We start from the raw sequence: 18,539 nt of genomic DNA on the forward strand, positions 1-18,539 counted from the left end.
CTCAAATCTATTCAAATTATTGGACAAATTTATGCCTTATTTGGATTGGTTTTTGAAATTTTTTTTGAAAAATAGTAGGGATAATAAGTGGAGAGAGATAAAGAGAGAAATGTTGGAAGTAGGGAGATCTAGGAAGAATTTTTTGAAAAATTCTTTTTGAGTTGTAAAACAAAAACAAAGCATTAATCCCTCCATCAAAACAATTTTGTTTAGAAAAGACAATTTAACCAACTTTTTAGAAAACAAAAATGTTCTTGATCAAATAGCTTTGGTTTTCTGATCACTCAAATATATTGCATGTACATTCCCATTAGAGAAGCTTTACAATATGGAAGGATTAGATCATCAAAAAGAATTCGAATCCGTCCTTAAAGAGCAAACTTTTGCAAAAGTGGACTCTTTGCAAGTGGAGTGGTAACTTAATGATTGGCGTCATGTACTATATGCAACATCACTGCATCATGAATAATGAATACTACTATTTTGCAAGATGACTGATTGCCAGATACCTCTTTCTCTTAACGAAACAGAGTTAAATAAAATGTGTGCATGCTTTGCTTTCCTAGTAACGAATACAAAGAAGTACTGTAGTATTAAATTATTAATAATGATCAATTCATTTTATTTGGATTGAAGAATACAAAAAATTAGCAGTAGTAGTTGAAATTTTACTCCCCATTAACTTGGAGACCCTCCAAATTCAAAACCTAACTCCACTCCTCACCAACTTCAGCCCAGAAAAATCCGACATTAGCAGCAGGCTCGAGGTTCACGAGCCAACAAGTAGCAAGCTGAGGTGTAGTTCCGCTTTCTTTTTAAACTTTCTTTTTAAAAAAAAAAGGTAATTTCAAGATCAAATATAATAATAATAATAAAATCTTTAATTTCTTTTACACCGTTTAAAATATTTCAATGAGATCTATCAAATAAGATCCATATTAATAGAAAAATTATTTACGTAAATACATAATTTTTAAGCTTGAAATTATCTTCATTTTCTAAAAGTTCATTTTTTAAGAAACCGAAACAGAGCCTAAGCATATATTTTAGCCCCCTAAAACGATGCGACAACAACAAAGAACACTATCAGGGGAGTTTTTCTTTTCCGATTTTTCCCCCTATTGAGAGGGCCCAAACTAGGTGCATTTCATTGCCACGGAGGCTAAACATTCCAAACTTTTGGGCCACCAAAGTTATACCCGGTCGTTGCCTTCAAGGCTCTGGAATTAATCAAGGTACGCGCAAGCTAGCCTAGACATCCGGTTATAAAGAAAAACTAGGTTCGTTTCCAAGAAGTGCAATATTGAAGCATATAAGTAGTATCGGTTAACAAGTGGAAAGCATATCAGTTAACAAGATGTAATTCTAAAAAAAAAGAAGTGGTAATTTAAAAAATTGAAAAAAGAAACAAGTGGTACCCTCGTAGTCGTAGGTGTCTCGTTTTCCCAAGGGTTGGTGTAATCGTTTCCCAATGGGTTGGTGTGTGTGCGCGCGTGTGTGTGTGTGTGTGTGTGAGAGAGAGAGAGAGAGAGAGAGAGAGAGAGAGTCCAAGTCTAAATCAAAATCCAACGTGTGTGTGTTATCAAGGTTGGTGAATCTCCCAAGTATACCGCAAAAGAAAGCGGAGAACAAGGATGCCCTGATTTGACCAACTACTCTCATTTTGCTGGGTTTTACTATTCCTCTTCATTTGATTTTTCCACACCACATTCAATATAAACCTTTATTATGCAGAGAAACAACCTTCACCACAGTATGAAGATTATTTTGGAAAGAGGACACAACAATGACATTTCGATAAAATAGGCCACAATGAACAGTCATGGCAACTGCTGTTCTGTAGTAGGAAAAACCTAGTATCACAAATTCCAGCTCATGCATCTATCCCCGCTTACGGAGAACAAGGATGGTATCTTCCCAGATCGAACCCCTTTTGTCAGAGGACTAGCTACTTGGATGACCACAAGCCGGTTCAGTCTCAGGAGGTGGAGAACTCCACCATTTGCATCCCTCTTCCTGCTACAACAATCTGATAGCAGTCTCTGAAAAAACGGAACAACACCAGAAGAAGAAAAACAATTTAATTTAGAATGATCATCGTGCAAAACTAGGGGAGGAGGAATGCCAGGGACTGCAAGTAGACCAATGAATGATTTTTCTTACTTGCCACAGGCTCTAGCATCCAATGCTTCTGGCTCTGGCACACTAATAACTAAACAAGCACGCTCTCTCAATTTGCCATTCTCATCAAGGAGCCAACACCTTACGCGCTGATCAAGACCAGTAGAGAACACACAACACCCGTCTGTCCAAATTCCTTCAAAAAAAACGATTCCAGTTTTCATTTCATCATTCCTGTGCATATTCTATGAACATAACTGTATTTCAACCTTTTTGGATCCTCGTGAAAGATTTAGAAAATCTTCATTGCAATGATCTTACAAAATCCAAACATGGAAGAGAAGAAAGGCTCTTGGTAAAGAGCATAACACTGAAGCTTCGCATTGTATGAAAAACATACAGGAAAACAAGAACTAGGGCATAAATGGCATTCACAACTCATGTCGTCAGTTGACCTAATTTTTCCGAAACGATTGATGGATCCAGACAACAAGAGTGTAGTGATTACGTCGTAAAGCATTCAATATTGTACCTTTTACAGCAGAGCTATGAGCTGAGGGGACTTTGTCATGGCACAAAAATCTGATACTGTAGTTTCGGTTCTCAATGCAGTGCATGAAGCTATTCGTACTCTCAGATCCACTGATGCTGTGTAGAACGCCTTGGTCCTTGTTCTCAGAGTACTGGCTTAAAGATAGCATTTGGATATCAAACCCAATACAATGAAGTGCTTGATCATCACCTCCGCTCAAAACATAGCACAGAGAGCCAAAAGAATCTCTGCTACCCTGGATAATCGAGACGTGGAGACAATTGACGCCAGATTGGTGAACATTGTTCAAAACTTGTACAGGCAATATTCTACACAAATCCAATGAGGAATCAGCTGACTTGACTTCTTTGAGGGAAGCAGCGTATAAAGGCTGAGTGCAAGGCGCACCACTCAAAGAACCAGTTGACTTTGATGGGGTTCCACATGCAACAGTATTTAGCATACCTTCGCCAGTTCCCTCCGTCTTTCTTGCTATTGTTGAATTATCGGCTGGATTTTTAATTGTGACGCCACTGCTTGTTGCCTTCCACCATCGTCCACCTTGGCTTCCTCTTCCAGTGCGCGGTCTTTTCTGGCAATCAATGAACTTTTTTAACTCCATAGCTGGCACTGACCGGATAAAATTTTCAACACTCTCTGTTAGATCCCAAAAGGAAATGCTCCCATCAGTAGATCCACTAATTACAAGAAAGACGCTTCCAGTCTGAACATTATCTGAAAAAAATGTTTTTGAGCAACTGTGATCAATAGGCAAGAGAAAAACAAGAAGATACATGACATCAGGATAACAATATGGATTTCCTCAAATTAGTATGTTGGAAATTTTCTACTGAACAGGCAAAAGAAAACAAGTCCAATTCTCCAAGGAAGTGCAAACCATGTGCTCATGGGTTGAAAACATGATGTCCAAAGAGGGAAAAAAAAATGCATCTTCACCCCAAGAAAGAAAAGCAATACAACAGCAGTTTAAAAAATGCATCTTCAGCCATTGCCATATAGCTGGAAATTGCATGTATGGTAACTGAAAAGTTAGGAAGGACTTCGGCTTACTAAATCTAAGTGAAGAGGTAGCCCTAGACAGAGCTCATTGGAATAACAGAATTCATGTAGCCGACCCCAATTGACTAGGACATAAGGCTTGGTTTGTGACTGAAAAGTTAGTTCTGCCTTAGCATATGACGAGAATTAGAAGATGAAATAGCTATCACTTACAAATCAAATGTCATTGTCAAATTAAAATCCTCAAACATGCATCCTGCCACTCCATGCTAAGGTTCTTTTGGTAGGGGGAGGTGAGTTTGTCAAACTATTAATCAATAATCACATCCAAACTAGCCGAAAATTCAAAAGGAACTTATGACTTCAGATTTGTGCAATACTTGGACAAAGTTGTTGATCCAGTGAAGAGACCTAACCATTAGAAGGCAAATCCATAGGAGCAATGACATGTTGTAGTGCCAAAATGGGAGATGATAGGGGAACCAATGATGCAACATCAAACCTGCAACAAGGCAAAAAGAGTTGCAACGTTAAAAATTTACCAGGTAAGGGCAAATGTTACAAACGCTTGCATATAGTTGAAGAGAAACCAAATAAAAAACCAAATAGAAGTTTGGCTCTAGGCATACCAAAGCCTATGAGGTAATAAGAGAGCTCGCAATGTAAGTGTGGCATCTGAACAAGCAACAACGACGAAACAAACCGTTAACCTGTAAGTTAACAATTGTGAGATGATGTCATCAAAGTTGGACTCGGATTTTCAGAATATAATTTTAAGCAACCATGATGGACAACTGACCTGGAATAAGCAACCTTGACAAGAAAAGCCGTAACGGCCAGATATCTCCAGTCATTTTCAAACTCATCCCCAAGGCAGCTTTTCGATTCAATCTTCTGAGTTTGTGGGAAAGGTGATAAATATATTGCATCAGAACCCACACCATTTTCAGCTGCTTTTACATCAGAATCCAGAGCACTTTCAGTAGCTCCTACATCTTTCTCAGTGTTGCCGCTTCTTTCACGGGTGCTACAAAACTTGATTGGCATGTCAGTGGAAAGCCACTGGAATGATAACGACGAAAACTTTCCCGATGAAAGCTTAAAGTCACTTCCAGTTCCATTATCTGGGCCAGTGTTAGCAACTTCATAACTGAGTTTTGTGATTCTCTTCTTTTGTTTCCAACAAGTTAGAACTCGCTTAGCTCCCACTGAAATTAGTAAGCGAGGATTCTCTCCATCCTCCAAGGCATCATTTTGTCTGTTTGTCCCACTAGAAATGGTTATCACATCTGCTGCAATTCTATGAATCTTCGACACAAAACATAAAGATCTCACTGCTGATCCTCCAACATGTTCCCCAAGCAGTTTTGATGCAGACCACTCCTCAATACTTGGATCATACCTGCATCATTGTCACTCTATTAGACACTGCCGTTGTTACTGTCATTTATATTGAAGATATAACACCAATATTAACCATAAAGAGTTTTAAGAATGGTGCTACTTTTTCCGGTTTTGAGGTCTTATTCTTTATCTGGTTCAACTTATGTTGTAGTATTTATTGTGACAGTAGATATAGACAGTTATTTTTTCTACGTGCCAAATCTTTTAAGTTCAAATCCGAAGGGAGACAACAAAGCATATTAGTTGATTTAGCCTTGATTGAGATCGATATTCCACCCAATCAAGTTGTAAAAGAAAGAATCATAGTCTGTTTCTGTTAGTTGTATACTTTCACAACCGAGCACAAGGGAAATGCTATAATAAGGAGGTTTCAGGTTACTCGTCAAGCATAGCAGTAAATGCCCATGCAGTGGGCAAATAGTCTAAGTTCCCATTTTTGGACAGCTAAAAAAATTCATTGATAAATAGAACATCAACTAAAAAAAAGAAGCAAAATTGTCCATCCATCTCTTGGGTCTGATTACTACAAAATACATACCCAGTCAACCTTACAGTTCCATCCTCACACCCTGTTGCAATCGAACAGGATTTAGAAAAGAGAACTTGCTTTGAATTAGACGGTAAATCATCAGAAATAAAGCATATCGAATGCATCTCTCTCCCATGGGATTGAAGATGCAGATTCTGCGGATATCTCTTCCTCTCACTGTCTACAATCCAGCAGCTATGAACATAGATAATATCATCCTAAAAAGAAAGAAGCCATCATCAACACAAAAGGGAAATGAATCTTCCAGGATGTACTTTATAATGGAATCCATGATCGACGAAAAATGCAAGGAAGTGATCAGTAGCCCCAAAAATCTCCCTGACAAATTTGATGGATGCGCGTCAGTCATCTTAAGGAGACATGTAGCTAAAAGAATACGACACTGTGGCTAGAGTTTTAACATACTGGTACTGAGAAAGCCTTCTTTGACAAATATGTAACATAGTTCAAAATGTAGCTCTAGTCTTTTCTTTTTCTTTGAGATATGTAAAACTTCAAGATAAATAAATAAAAATATCTCCTGCCTACATCATGGATCTTACAGAGAAATGGAGCGAACCAATTACAAGTACTATAAGAAGATTTTTAACAAGTTATTTCCGTGAAGGCTATCAAGTTGAGTATAACCATTTCTAACTGCCCCAGACTCTGTTCGTGCATGATATGTCAAGCTTAGTGGACTGAACATAGTAATCCAATATATGGTTGATATCTAAATCCTCAGGGCAAACATGGAATGGTGGAAGAGAAAACCTTAACAAATGCAAAGCAGTTCTTCATCTCTGGCACATCACCAAGATAATAAGAATAAGGACGCCGCCACCCACCACATGCAACTTGAACAACCTGTTTTAATTTGAAATCAATCATGCAAGCATGTCATTGATGTCAATAACTTGGAAGAAACTGATAGAGACAGAAATAGAGTACCTTGGCCTCAGTACTCAAGTTCCATATCAGGAAGTTGGTTGATGAAAACCCAATGGCATAGTTGCCACTGGCCAAATCAATGGAAGACGTAGAAGCAGAGACACATCGTACCAAACTCAATTCTTTCACTTGTTTCATCCCTAAAAATTCCAAATTTTGTCGATCTCCGTCATATTCCAAATAGCATATGCACCCATCTCCTCCAGTCTGAAGAAAAATGAAAAACAGAACCACCGCATAAAGTCCTCACAACAACACATGATGGCACCATCTAATCTGTAAAGTATCTTATATGTCCAAGCACTTCATCACTAGCAATGCCTTATCTGTTGCTTTTCAAGAAGAAGGCAATGCGTGAATGAGTTTAAGCAATCAATTACTCCCTCCGTCCCATTTCTTTGTCCAAAATTTCCCTTTTTTGTGTCCCAGAAAGATTGTCCATTTGAAAAGACAAAGGGACAAAATTCTTTAGTTTTCCCATTTTACCCTTCTCTCAAATTTGGAAGAGGGAAGTCTTGAATTTTAAATTTTGTTCTGTATGCCTTTCTAGAATTGCCCAGACTTGGTAGTAGCTGCCACAATTTTCAGGATTGATACCCCCAAAGTTTCTGACTCCAATTTTAAGTGCATGAGTGGGAAATTCAAATTGAGGTCAGAATTTACTCCCATACTGGTGCCAGAATTTGTTTCCATCACCTCCAAACAATTACTCAAGGGTATTATTGAAAATGTGGAATTTTGAAAAGATAATCATGATGTTCCCTTAAATTTGTAGTATTCCGAGATTGGACGATGAAAATGGTACAGAGGGAGTATAAAATGCCTTTTTCCAATTGCTCCCTGACAACAAATGAAGAAGAATAAAGGGGAAACACGGAAAAATAATATTTGTGACTCTTCATTTGGAGAAAATGTTGGGCTTGGGCCATACCGAGTGTATTTCAACCCGCCTTGAACTGCAGCTAGCTGCAGAAATGCTGCACACGCTTGATATCCCATGTGCCCCTTTGAAATAATTTAAGGTAGATATTTTCATGTCTGATGCAACAGATGTAACCAACAACAGGTCCTTTAACAAAGGGAATAACACCAAATTTCCTCGGAGATCTCCACAAACCAGCACCTGGTAAGATAACTATGAGATTTAGTAAGCAATAGATAGATTTTGGATAGGTATTCAGGTCCCACTCTTGAGCTTAAGCTTAAAATAATCTCATCAAACTCAAAAATTCATTCGAAAGACTGTCATCCCCTTTTTTTCCGGGAAAGGCAAGCCCTCATCCCTCAGAACCTCATAAAATATTGTTTCTCTCCTTCTTGCCACTATCCTTGCTAACCAAACCAAACCAAACCGAGCCTTATGTCCCAATCACTTGGGGTCGGCCATCCTTGTTATGGCAACAATAGTGTTTGTGCAAGTGAAACTGCTAATATTGAGAGTTTGTTGTCTTTTCTGTACTTTTATTTCAGACAATATGTCTAGTTGCATGATATCGTTTTGATGGCCAGGATGTGGTAGGATTTCAGGTTTATAGTGTTCATAGCGTATAAAATGTTTTAATCATTTCTATCCTTAGACTTTAGCAAGCTATTCAGCAAATTGAAGTTCTTTTGCTTTGTAAATTCCCTGGTGTTATGGAGCAGAATACCAGCCCTTTCGATGTGCATCAGTCTTTCTCTCTCTTTTTTCGATCTTCGAACATCGATTTCAGCAAGTACGCTTGTTCTCCTAATTTGGGGGAAATCCTGCTAATTGCTCTTAAAACTGGACGTATAACCAAATTTGCAGTCACAATAGGCTGAGAAGAACAAGGAAACAAAAGGTAGACAGAACATAGCATGATCAGACTAACTGAAAAAAGTAGTAAATGAATAGCAGAAATGTCCACCGAAGACTGGCTAGTCTCAATGAGATTGGAATACTAATTTAAGGCTAATATTGTGATTTAATGTGACTGCAGTCTGCGAACTCATCATAAGGGGTCCACTATGCTAAATAGCCTAAATTAAATAAGCATCTTAAACACACAGAGCAAGCAATCTTCACTAAAATGACATGAGAAAAAGGAAGAAAGAAATACCTCTTCCTCAATTGATGCATCTAAACACATTATTCGTGTTCCAAAGCATGATACGAACTCTGCTACTAGAGACACGTCACAACTTTTCATGGATTCGAGTGAAACCGATTGTAGAGCATCACCTAACCTCCAAAACCTCAATGAACCTCTAGGGTCAGAAGTAAAGATGAACCTGATCATAAGAACATCAGAAACTCTCAGCTCTTTCAACCATTGACAGATCAACACCAAAGTCAGAGAGCTCGTATTTATAAGCAAACATTAACCAACCACTAGTACAATGTACAACATCAGAAATGCACCCGAGCGGAGCTCCCATTTAAATGACATCATCATCTCCTCGGCCAAGAAGACCAGTTTGATGATGAAAAAACCTCACTTCCAATGAAATATAGGGTGTTTATCACAACAAGCACACAGAACTATTTAATAATTGATGCTTCGATCAGTTAATAAGTAAACCTAAGTTATTTACCAGCAATCGAGGGGGATTATCAGGATATATCCCATCATCCTACAAGCAACAATGACGTGCTTATTATTTGCTTAAGCACAATTACCACTTAAAGGCGAAGAAAGGACGTTTACCTACTACCCAGTGACTTGCACCAATAAGTTCCCAAGAGCTGTCTCTGTAGTCCAGCAGACCAACTAAAAGTGACACCGACATTAGGAGTATGATCATCATCACAAATAACACTGACAACCATCACATGACCTTTACCATCTCCAATAGAAACCCAATCTTCATTATGGTTTGGAAGGTTTGACGAGCTTTTGGACAACAAGTCCATACAAACAATTGGCACAGCTTCACTGACCCTGACAAGTTCGGTCCATTTCACATCGCCAATGTCGGATAGTTTAGCATGGTAGAGGTATCCATTGTTTGTGGCGACATAAATGGTATCTTCACGTGCGAAATGCAAGCACCTCACATACTCACTTTTGCTGCAAGACGGCCAAAGGGGCCAGAAATACCAGTCAATAAAGACTTCAATTATATGACAGCAATGCAGAAAAAAGGGAGAAGACGAGCTAACCTGAAGAAATACTAAGCCTTGTATAAGTTGCATGCAATATGAGGGACCATAGACTACAAACTATTGGACTCGAATTTGGGGAGGGTCAATAACTTATATATACACCGGAATGTTATTGGGCAACCTCTCAACAGAACAATATCAAGCCAATTACGTTTAGTGCCTAACCTACCAATATTATTTTCTCGACTATGACCAAGATACACTCATGCTAATCTGTGAATGTTTTTTTTTGGGGGTAAATACTAATCTGTGAATGTTGTTTGTAACTTGTGCAACTTGGGTTACTAACGAAAGCGACCACAATTACAGATGGAAGAACAAATACCTGTCCATGAGACCAATATGCTCTGATGAACGTGGGATACGAACAGTGAAGATCTTTGTTCTGTCTGTGAGCTGTTCTACTTCCTCAGCATACCTCTTTGAGCACCCGAACATAGAAGCATGCAGCTGCTGTGCTTTTATTGCAGAGTCAAACCCAGCAGTGACAAGAATTGAAGAGTTTGGATCATACAAGCACCGCCATATTCCCCTCCCACTGCATGGTTACGATAATTAGACAATAAACTTAGCAACTAAATATTCTAGCAAAAAGCAGATCCCATACCACTAAAATAGGGGTTACTTTGGCATTAGTGGATGAGAAGCCAAGGCACACAAATCTGCAATAAAAATATGCATTGGAAAAGCTAGGATAGTGTACTGTACTGTACTGTAAAGGAATATCTGTGGGGAGAAAAAGTTGCTGGACAAGGTTCTAACACTTGCAATGGCATTGCAAATACTGTTGATTGATGTCCAAAGAAAGGAAGACTGTTGCTGTAACAGAATCACTAGATAAGGCAAGCACTATTGAGACACATGGCTAGAGTATAGATGTTTTCATGGCTTTGCAAGCTAATCATCTAAATGAGAAATTAGTGTAAGATAAGTGCAAAGCTCCAGCTTACAGGCTGGGAAAATAGTTCTGTGGAGTTGTGGGCACATGGAAAAAGATGTAGTTGGCTTGGGAAGGACACAGAAAATCATTCTGGAAGTAACTAATACTCGCACACTCTGCGTATACTCCTATTGCTTGTGTCCCAAAATCTCATTTTGAGCATCAGAGAGCGGGTAGCCAGAACCTAGGAAATTGAATGGGACACGTTCTTTGTCAGCCAGTGGTTTCTGTCATTTCGATTTTGGCAGCAAATTGGAGGGGTGCAACGTCAGCCCAGATCGTTCCACAGTCTGCCGACCCGCTTTCGCATGAAAAAGGTACATATCTTAAGGGGATGGATATACACCAAAGTAGACGACTGTTTCCTAATAGTACGTGAAGTTGATAGAAAAGTCTTAATGTAGCAAAACCCAGATAAAAGCATAATGAAGAAAATACAAGAATTATTTCAAATGAGTGCTGATCACTGATCAGAGATACTCAGATCATGAACCAAAAACACTTTCTCAAATCGATAACTCTAAAGGGGAGGATGCAATATTCAAACATGGCCCTATATAATAGAAAGACATTTCAGAGAGGTGATGCTTAAACTGAATAGAAGCTTCCAGCAGAGTAAAACTGCAGATCAAATTTCATCCTTCATGCTCCAAAGTCCATATAATAAAATGTAAAGAGATTGTACCATGAAATTTTAACTTTAAATTGACAGTGCTCGACTTCTTGGGAGTGCAAACTGACTTGAAACTTGAAAGTATCCATGATGAGAAGAGTGAATAGATACCAACCTAAATTGGTTCAGCACTATGTTGGAATCACATAAGTGGGCTCAGGCGCCTTTAAAGGTGAGTTTTTTTGTTTGGTGTGCGGCTCAGGGCAAGATTCTTACCATTGATAATTTGATCCGAAGGTGGAGAATCATTGTCAATTGGTGTTGTATGTGCAAAATGGATGCGGAGTCGGTTGATCATCTCCTCATTCATAGTCCGGTGGCCTTGGAGCTTTGGACTATGGTACTTTCTTGGTTTACTATGCGATGGGTCATGTCGAGGAGTGTGATGGAACTCTTAATCGTTTGGAGAGGTGCAAAAGTTGGTAAGAGGCAGAAGCAAGTTTGGCTTTTGATCCCTCTTTGTTTAATGCGGATCATTTGGTAGGAAAGAAATTTGAGATGCTTTGAAGGGGTCAAAAAGCCTTCATTTAGAATCAAAAGTTTTCTGGTGAATAGTTTGTTTAGTTGGGACAACATAGAATGTGATCCTTCTCTTGACCAATTTTTAGATTGGTTTGAGCTTTTCGTTTCTCTTGGAAGTGTATAGGGCCTTTTTGACTCGTGGCCAATTTGTATACGGGTGGCATTCCCTTAATGCCTTCTTTTAATATAATTATTTACTTATAAAAAAAAAGTTTTCTGAGTTAAGGTAGCAACACAAATGACAACAATCCATTTTTGGGGGTTTCAGCCCATTTAGACCTTTTCTGGTTTCGCAATGCGTGTGGGCTCCTTTGGTCACGGCTATGCAAGGTTGCCATGTGCTGGTAGCTCCCTCCTAACTTTTTTCATTAGCAAAACTTTCTTTGTAAAACCTATTAAGGGAAATGATAATGCCAAAACCGTATTTGTTGGTGCCAAAACTCTAGTGCACAAAAGGCTTGTACCATTTGCAATGTACAAGACTTTTATGCACTGGAGTTTTGGCACCAACAAAAACGGTTTTGGCATTATCACTACCCTAAAAGAAAGTTAAACATAAAAAATCTAGAGCACACCACAGGCTCACTACAAGTTAAAGTATGATAGAACTACAGCCCACCAACAAATGGTCTAACTGAGCTGTGGGAGCATTTCTGCTACGAAGGTCATGATCCATGGTATTAGCAGTTCAATTGCAATATTTCTTACTGTAAACAACTTTCAACTTTGAGGTCTAGCAGTTTTAAGTTATGGATCGCCAAGATACTTATCCACAACTGCATGCCTACAACTTACATGTGCTCTCTTATCATCACAAGCTGGTTGCCATCCAAGCTCCAAACACGACAGGTACAATCCTCGCCAGCGGTGACTATTAACTGAGTGAAGTCCCATTAAGAAAAAAGTTAGTTCCTAAACTACTGAAAACTATGCACCTAAATTTAAGGAGTAAATACACAAATTTCATCCACATTATGAGATGATTAACAGCTTCACGATTGGAAAATCACAAGAAATATGAGAACTCCATAAGTTAAACAACAATAACCATCAAAAGTATACACACCAAAATGCTGAAAGTGACTGGCAGAATGTCGGGCAATAATTACTTCTCAAAGTTATTTCTTGAACCATATAACCCAGTGATAGATCAGAATATCAGCCATGAGGAATGGGTACAAATTACTCAGCTTTTAACAGAATCAGAGGAAATTTTCAGTTGGGGTAAGCCTAGCTCGGTATTGCAAACCAACGTCTTCCCCATTTCTGACAGTCACATACCATTATTGTCAATATTTCAACAATATTTGGTAGAAACCAGACCCAACCATTAGCCATCGAAAAGCACCAACCATGCAAATCATCAAAGTATATTATTAGCAAGATATTTATGCAAGTCCATCAAGAAAGCAGCACAAACAGGAAATAATTCATAGCATGTAAAACTATAGAAGATCTCCTTTTAGATCAAGCAATCCATTGAATTGAGTAGGATTGCATGTGTGACATTGTTACCCTAGCAGGAAGATCAATGAACCCGACAGATGAACTTGCTCAGGATACCCTTTTTTAGCTTCTAGGGTCTATTTCTTAGTTCAAGGTCCCTCCTACTACTCACTAACTGAAATGCCTTCCTTTTAGATCAAGCAATCCATTGAATTGAGTAGGATTGCATGTGTGACATTGTTACCCTAGCAGGAAGATCAATGAACCCGACAGATGAACTTGCTCAGGATACCCTTTTTTAGCTTCTAGGGTCTATTTCTTCGTTCAAGGTCCCTCCTACTACTCACTAACTGAAAGGCCTAAGGATTTCAATATGAGCAATTTGAGAACTATTCAACTTGAGATGCAAGTACAGATGATTTTTTTACTTTTCCAGGAAGAAGAAGAAAGCGGACTTAAGCTATAAATCTAATAATTACAGGTCCATTGGGCCTTGTAATTCTTAATAAAACATACATAGAACTTTGAATACTTTTTCTTTGAGGAGAAAACTAACTATTGAAAACTATCCAAGTAAACACCGGAAATTATGTTATATATCCATAGGTAAATGGTGCCCTTTCAGAAGGAAGGAGCAAGACAACTAATAATGAGAACATATTCCGAGTTAGAGAAGTGTCCGGAATTTTCTTCATAACAAATTAATAATCATGTTACGAGAAAGTAAATGTGTAAATAATAGATGAATTGTTTTATAACTCACATCGTCAAATATGCAGCAGTCCCAAACCCGAGCATTGTGTCCAAATAATACGGGGCCAACCGAGTGAGAGCAAGCAATCTCCAGGGAACCGTCAAATTCTTTCCTTTCATGAATTGCCCAGATACGAGCACTGCGCTAACAAAGACACTAGAATCATCACTCATCAACCTCTTCATTAAAGTCTTTGAGTCCATGAAACAACAACTAGAATATTACAAGTCATGAAACTTACACACCTACGATCATCGGAGACAGATATCAATTTGGATCCATCTGAGTACCACGCAATACGAAATATTGAACCTTCATGTCCATCAAGTCTACACAGACAAACAGCTTCGTACTGCTGCCCAGGAAGATGAAATTTTTCTTCCAAGGAACTGATCAGAATAACTTTGCCTTCCACCGGACTTTCTAATGAAGCATGGTTTTGAGGAACCACTTTCCAAACAATAATCTGCAAAACCGACTAGTTTCAAAATTCAAGAGATTGAAAGATACATTGAACAAATGATTCCAACTTTTAAACAGCGGGGCAAAGGTCACAAGTAGGTCAAAATGAAAATGCTCGCAAAAGTAAAAACTAGTAACAACACAACTATGCACGGAAAAATGTTAGAGAAGTTTGGTGACGACACATTGCGATCCTATTAACGGCATAAAGTCATGGCCAGGCCACAGACAGAAAATGAAAGAGTTGAAACAGATGACAAAAAAAAATCTGCCTAAGGTAAGATTATACTGCAGAACCACGTAAATCACTATGCGCACGATCTTGAACAAGTACACACTACAAAGGCCAAGAGTAATTTAGACCAGTTAATAATCCCATTTCTTGACACTAAGAGTGACCATAGAATGCATGCTCTCAAGCTGCAACCAAACATCTTTAGAGCAAAAGGAGAGGCAATTCCCATTTCGAATTACAATGGTTTAGGTTCCTGAGGAGCGAGGGACCAAAGCCACACAAAGCAGAGGAAAATATCCCCTCAGACCAAGAATAAAAATGGAAACATGGCAAGGCAGATTCATGGTAAGAACCGAAGATAATACATGAGAGTGGGCTCCCCTTGAGTCAGGTAGGCAAGAATCGTTTAGAGAAAAGTCTGAAACTACCCCGGCTGTGGAACAGTGTTGAATTGCCATTCTGCTTGTAAAGGAAGAAGATGGCTGCTTTAAGGACAGAGGAACCCTTTAAAAACCTTGGGCAGAGCAAGATAAGTCAGTACGTGGTTGTGATTTTGTTTTACTAAAAAAAGTGTGCCAATGGACAAAATAAAACCTTGTTTATCCAAATCAGCCCCCTAATAACCTTTTGCTAGCAACAAAACACAATGCCTCCCAGAAATCCAACACTTCCTTTGCTATATCCCTTATTGCCAAACTTATGTTCTTTCAGTTAAAGCGGGAAGCCCGCTAGGTCATTAATAAGTGGACTATCCATCATGGATGATTGAAATGTCATACTTGTCAAGGATAATAGGGGCAGAACAAAGTAATTTCAATTCACCTGCCATGACCAGCCTGTTGCAGCATAACTTGAGACATCAGAAACTCAAATCCGTACAAAAAACAGCAAAGGAAAATAATCAAACTTCTTAAGCAGACCAATAAACATGACACTAAAGCACAATAAAGAAACCATTCTAAAGAAGGTGATGGCATGAAATCATTTGGAGAATATATGGGCCAGAAAAAGACATGTCGTGATAGGGGCAGAACAAGGTGGGGGTTCCAATTAACATGTCATGACCATCCTTGTGTAAGATCACTTGAGACACAATAAACTCAGACGTGTACATAAAACAGTAAAGAAGAAAAACAAAATTGTTAAGCAGACCAATAACCATGACATTGAAAGCACAATAAGGAAACAAGTCTAAAGACGGTTACGGCATGTGATTTAGTTTGAGAAAATATGGACAAGAGAAAGACTAGCCACCTCATTGTAAATAGTACCGGATGCGATGCGAAGAGCTTCAACTCTGTTACCCCAAATCCGCATGGAATACAGAAGACACCTATCTACAAAATCAAAGAGATGGAAGTTAAAAGGATGAGTAAGTTTGAAAATGTTAGGCTACTTGCCTATTCTACACAACTCAATAATTGAACACCAAAGTTGCCTATGACCATTGAAGTCAGGTACTAGTGATAATGGATCCAAAATAGAATTCCTGATTTTGAGATGGTGAAATATCTTTAAGTTTCATATATAAGAAATTTCCAATCCAGAATCAAAAAAGGGGTGGTAGATCAATTTGCAACCCATAATTAGTGAATCCTTGAATTGAATGGTAGTTATTGAAGGCTTACCTGGAAATCTGACTTCAGTCAACAAACTGGATTTCGAAAAATCCCAGAAAGCAACAGAGTTGTCACTACAACCAATAGCAAGACAATGATTCCCGTCGCTTGTAGAACTGGAAAAGTCCTACTACCAATACACAGGGAAAATAAAAGAGCATTGGATGGTTTAACTTGGAATCATCGGACGCGTTTAGATGCCAAAAACGTACAGAGCTAGAATGTATGGAAAGTCAAGATAGTGTAATCACCTTCAAAAAGCAGACATCCAAAACCCAATGACTAAACTTGGGTAAGGAGTGCAGTAAAATCAAAGGAATGGATTGTTGAGGATGATCCTGGAATCGAACCTCGACATTGATGCACAATTTAAATAGTTTAACCCGCCTTTCTCCAAAAACAGCGATGTTGAACTCAAAGTCTTTGGCGGTAATAGAGGTACAAGTAATTCCGTGAACTCGAATACCTTGAAAGACGTGAAATGATTTAAGCAATTTCCCAGTTTCCAAGTCATAGAGTAGAAGCTGCGAACCGGTCCCTGTGGAATGAAGATGGATTTTGTAATATGGTAAGGATCGTGGCAACTAAGATTCAGTGTTAACCATGTTTTATTAGTCCACAGTTAAAGCAGCAAATAGTGAGGGAGAGAGAGAATAAGTTACCGGCGAGGAGGTAAGGAAGAGAAGAGAGAGGAGGGGGGAGGTGGAGAAAACAGAGGGCAGAGATTTCGCCGAGGTAGGGCCCGCTGCGTAGTCGACAGTCGCTTGGTTCCGACATTAGCCAAGCTGCTGCTGCTGCTGCTGTTGAAAAGCAGAAGTCTCCCCGCCCGGCCGCCCTGAACTGCAACTACTACTGTGTTGTCTGCATAAACCCCTCCTGGGGCCTGCCCTGGGGTTTTCTTTCCGGCTTATTTGTACGGATGGTCCCTAAAGTATTTTCAAAATGTCAATTTGGTCCTCAATATACAAATCGTGTCTATTACATCCTCAACGTTTCCAATGTGTGTTTAAATGATCCCTAGAACTAACTCCATCCAAATTAGCCGTTAAAGATAAGGGTATTTGAGGAACTTCACTAAAATATTTTCAATTTTTTTATCTGCAAACAAATGAGCAATTCTATTCACACCCCTCCTCTCTCCAGCTCACCACCCTCACTCCGAACCCATCTCCATATCCCCCAAATCACCAATGACCAAACCCACATTTATAACCCATCTCCAATCACTGATTCAACTCGGAGAAGAAGCATCCAAAATCATTCTCTCTGTTTGCTCTCACAAGTAACCCATGGCCACAACCATCAACCCCACCATCGTACGGCGTCAAATCAAAAGCGAATGAATCGACTGAATAAGCAAAGATCAGACCTTGAGCTATTAGAGGAAGAGTGGGCTTGGAACCAGTAGTTGAACTTCAACCCTCAATCAAGCAAGCTTACGGCGTTGTTTTCGCAGTCGATGACGATCTTCCCCTTGCCACTAAAGCAGCAAGTGACGTTGTCGGGGATCGAGTATTTTCCGGCAAATTTCTCCTCGAAGAACTTGAATTTCCTCCACTGGTATATCCCTACTGTATCAATCAAGGTATTCAAATCGTGCAAGTGTAAACAAAAATAGAAGTCATCCTCTTCTTTCTAGTAGAATAAAAGTTCAGCTTAATGTAATTACCAAATAGCAAAATAAAATAAAAATTGTGAAAGGTAAAATGAAACTGGTTGTAGGAAAAGACAAAATAAGATAGAATAGTTGGATGGAAAAACAGTGGTGTGTTGTTAAATTAATCTCCCATAGCCGCATTATGGTGGTGAATAACAAGGAATTAGGCGTCAACCCTAAGAAAGCCAACACTGCTCACAAAGTCGCAGTAGAGAAACTGAGAAAGAGATAGGGCCTAGGGTTTTGAGGATGAAGATGAAATTTTGTGGGAGTGATGGTTGTTTAAAGAGGAAGTTCCACAAATACCCCTGTTTTAAACGGCTAATTTGGACAAAGTTAGCTCCGAGGACTATTTAAATGCACATTGCAAATGTTGGGATGCAATAGACACGATTTGTATATTGAGGACCAAATTGACATTTCAAAAATACTTTGAAGACTATCTGTACAAATAAGCCTTTTGTTTCCCTATATATAAGTATATGTATACTCCTGCTTATTACGGGCTGGATGCTGCCTGGATTTGGACCTTTACAAAGAAGTCCAC

General features: G+C 38.9%; 1 protein-coding gene across 1 annotated transcript; it reads right to left on the reverse strand.

The window, feature by feature from the left end:
* Window positions 1-1,709: 1,709 nt before the first annotated feature.
* Window positions 1,710-17,840, reverse strand: LOC131314898 (uncharacterized). Its single transcript, XM_058343817.1, has 20 exons — window positions 16,998-17,840; window positions 16,587-16,873; window positions 16,345-16,462; window positions 15,971-16,053; window positions 14,265-14,485; window positions 14,029-14,158; window positions 12,615-12,697; window positions 10,010-10,222; window positions 9,227-9,589; window positions 8,639-8,810; window positions 7,489-7,680; window positions 6,558-6,764; window positions 6,381-6,473; window positions 5,616-5,824; window positions 4,473-5,075; window positions 4,303-4,383; window positions 4,090-4,175; window positions 2,654-3,388; window positions 2,164-2,317; window positions 1,710-2,042 (listed from the first exon to the last, which is right to left on the reverse strand). The coding sequence occupies exons 1-20, from the start codon at window positions 17,110-17,112 to the stop codon at window positions 1,979-1,981; spliced, it is 4,209 nt and encodes a 1,402-aa protein (XP_058199800.1). The 5' UTR covers window positions 17,113-17,840; the 3' UTR covers window positions 1,710-1,978.
* Window positions 17,841-18,539: the final 699 nt, after the last annotated feature.

This window comes from Rhododendron vialii, chromosome 13a (assembly GCF_030253575.1).
Source record: "Rhododendron vialii isolate Sample 1 chromosome 13a, ASM3025357v1".
In the NCBI taxonomy this organism is placed as follows: domain Eukaryota; kingdom Viridiplantae; phylum Streptophyta; class Magnoliopsida; order Ericales; family Ericaceae; genus Rhododendron; species Rhododendron vialii.

What these genes read in the sequence shown, in the direction of transcription:
- LOC131314898 (XM_058343817.1), bottom strand. Translation starts at nt 17,112, where the DNA reads ATGTCGGAACCAAGCGACTGTCGACTACGCAGCGGGCCCTACCTCGGC. An exon ending in GACTGAAGTCAGATTTCCAG is followed by an intron (nt 16,054 to 16,344) that starts GTAAGCCTTCAA and finishes TTGATTTTGTAG; the next exon opens with ATAGGTGTCTTCTGTATTCC. An exon ending in ACTTGAGTACTGAGGCCAAG is followed by an intron (nt 6,474 to 6,557) that starts GTACTCTATTTC and finishes AAATTAAAACAG; the next exon opens with GTTGTTCAAGTTGCATGTGG.